This window comes from Lactuca sativa, chromosome 2, assembly GCF_002870075.4.
Source record: "Lactuca sativa cultivar Salinas chromosome 2, Lsat_Salinas_v11, whole genome shotgun sequence".
NCBI lineage: Eukaryota > Viridiplantae > Streptophyta > Magnoliopsida > Asterales > Asteraceae > Lactuca > Lactuca sativa.
Window position 1 is genome coordinate 225,880,804 of NC_056624.2, and position 2,850 is coordinate 225,883,653.

At 36.5% G+C, this 2,850-nt stretch overlaps 1 protein-coding gene across 1 annotated transcript; it reads right to left on the minus strand.

Annotated features, from left to right (window-relative positions):
* Positions 1 to 440: 440 nt before the first annotated feature.
* On the minus strand, positions 441 to 2,207 carry LOC128132252 (uncharacterized). The gene is made up of 4 exons (XM_052768726.1): positions 1,853 to 2,207; positions 1,398 to 1,769; positions 1,048 to 1,305; positions 441 to 956 (listed from the first exon to the last, which is right to left on the minus strand). Exons 1-4 carry the CDS (start codon positions 1,892 to 1,894, stop codon positions 639 to 641), a joined length of 990 nt encoding a protein of 329 aa, XP_052624686.1. The 5' UTR covers positions 1,895 to 2,207; the 3' UTR covers positions 441 to 638.
* Between the last annotated feature and the right edge of the window lie 643 nt (positions 2,208 to 2,850).

Sequence of the window (2,850 nt, forward strand, 5' to 3'; positions counted from 1 at the left end):
TCATCGAGTTTTCCTCACCAACTCGTCGAGCTGGTCCAAAAAGATGCACAACCCAAAAGCCTTCAACACGTCGAGTTGAGGCCATCAACTCGACGAGTTCCAAGAGAAATTTTCATTTTTAAAGAATAAATCTCATATCTGGAATCGGGATATTACATATATTCAAAAAATTTAGAAATTGTCACTCATATATATTGGTTCAGAAGGCAAAAATATCTATTTACAATACATTTAACTGAAAATTCAAACTATGGTAGGCAAGATGACCATCCATTAAATTTTTTAGAAACCATATGAACAAATCTGAAATGTTTTTGAAAATTACCTTCGACATGCCATTTTTTGAAATGTTAAGAGACCATTTCTGAAATTTTGTACTATTTTTATGTAATTACTACCAACATATAATAAAAAACTATCTATAGTTAGGATAATCGGGATACTTTAAAAAACAATACATTGTAATAGAATAAAATAAAACAGTGACATTATATTACAAAACTGAATTTGGTGTTGGATAATATGGTCCTCCACAAAAAAAAAAAAAAAATACAAAGGTCCATTGACCATTGGAATACAAAACAAACAACAAAACGTAGATAGATAGTAAACATACAACAAACATGAAACTTATGAAATCACTCCTCGTCTGGGATCAACACAACTGATCCTGATGTTTTTCGACTCTCAAGATCAGTATGAGCTTGGATTGCTTGAGACAGAGGATACTTATGATTAAGATGAATCCTCAACACTCCTTTTGCAATATTAGAGAACAAGTCTTGAGCAGCCACAAGCAGCTCCTTTCGATTCTCAACCGTGTATTCTGTGATTGATGAAAACGTATAATAGAGTGATTTGGGTGCAATCTGTTCAACACGCAGAGGCTCTGGTACACCTGAGGCAGTTCCGAAAAGCACCATGTATCCACGGTTCTTTAAGCACTCTAATGATCCCTTCATTTCAAAATGTCAAAATCACACACAGTTAATTAGTTGAAACCAGCCACAAATTAATTAGAAACCATTAATTAATATCATATCTTACGATGAAGGTGTCTTTCCCGACGGAATCGTAGACTACTTCCAGCCCTTTGCCTGATGTTATCTCCATAACTCGATCCACAAAGTTCTCCTCTTTGTAACAAATCACATGGTGACATCCATCTTCTTTCGCCTGCGCAGCCTTCTCCTTGGTCGACACTGTTCCGATCACGGTGGCTCCAATCGCATTTGCCCATTGACAAACCAAAGATCCGACTCCACCTGCCGCCGCATGTACCAGGATCGTATGTCCGGATTCAACCTATATATGGGAATCGTTGTTTGATTAAAACGGAAGAAACTTTTTATCATCTACAAATAATACATAAATCAAGAAATGAATAGGTCACCTACTTTAAAGCCTTTATGGATCAAGACATGTGCAGTGAGACCCTTAAAAATGGCAGCAGCTGCGTCAACGGGATCAACGGAAGAAGGAACAGGCACCGCTAGATCTGCAGGTAGTATTCTCTCTTGGGCGTAAGAACCCACCTCCGGGCTAGCGTAAGCCACGACATCTCCAACTTTGCAGCTGGTTACTCCGGGACCCACCGCTGTTACAACTCCGGCTCCTTCCATACCTGGGATATATGGCAAGGGCGGAGCTAGATTCTGCTCACCTCGACGCATATACACATCCAAGAAATTTAGACCAACTGCCTTTTGCTTCAATCTGATTTCTCCTTCTTTTGGATCTGGGACTTGGACATCTTCCCATTTCAGGACCTGTAACAGAAGTTGAACACCATTAGTCTCCATTGAGTGAAATCAAGAAAGAAAGAAAGAATATAAAGATGGTGATCTATGACCTCGGGGCCGCCGTGCTCATGAATTCTAATTGCTTTAACCATGGTGATTGTGCTGTTGCGTTTGAGTTCAGGAGATTGGATTTGATGTGATATTAATTGTTTTCTGCTGGGTATTTATTCTAGGCAATCTGGTTAGCTTTAGAGTTCTCGTACAGTGAGTGAATGGTGATATGGGTTCTTCACTTCTTCTAGATTTCTCGTAAGAAAAAAAAATCACACGCAATCTTAAGATAGCGCCTGGTTTCTGATTGAGGATTTGAGGCTATCACAGTATCACTTTTTTATGCTGGTGGACACTGCGGAATGGCTTTACGTTCAACGGAACGATAATTCACATCACTTTTTACTCCCATTATTGTAGGCGCCTATAAAGTTAGAAAACAACGTGTATCTTTATGTCGTGCATTATGTATTTAAAATTTTATTAAATATATGTTATTGAAAATTACTATATTATTAATATTATTTATAAAATAATTATTTTTATATTAAGGTGATATACTGATATATAACATCGTAATTATTTTTAATAATATAAAATTTTAACATCTGTTAGAGCATTAATAATAACGAAATCTTCAAAAAAATCTCGATATTTTTATACTAGAGATGAACATGGGTTGGTTTTGACTTAAAACCAAACCCAAAACCGATTTATCAGTTTTAAGAAAAATGGAACGCAACCCAACCCAAAACAATAGGTTCGGTTTCCCAGTTTTTTATTTTTGTCGGGTTTGATTACGGGTTTAAACCAATTCTAACTGATTTTAAGGGTTTTAGGTTTGTTACCTTAATATTTGAAACTACTCAAGCCTCTATATCGACCTTATAATGCAATCGCATTCTCTGTTCCAATTGTTGTTTTTGTTTTTGTATTCCTGATTTATCCACTATGTCAGTCTTGGTTCTTCGCGCCTAGTTTTAGTGTAACAGCTATATTTCGATTTATCCTATTTTTTCAAGGAACCATAACGGGATATTGAACCAATTTCATATGA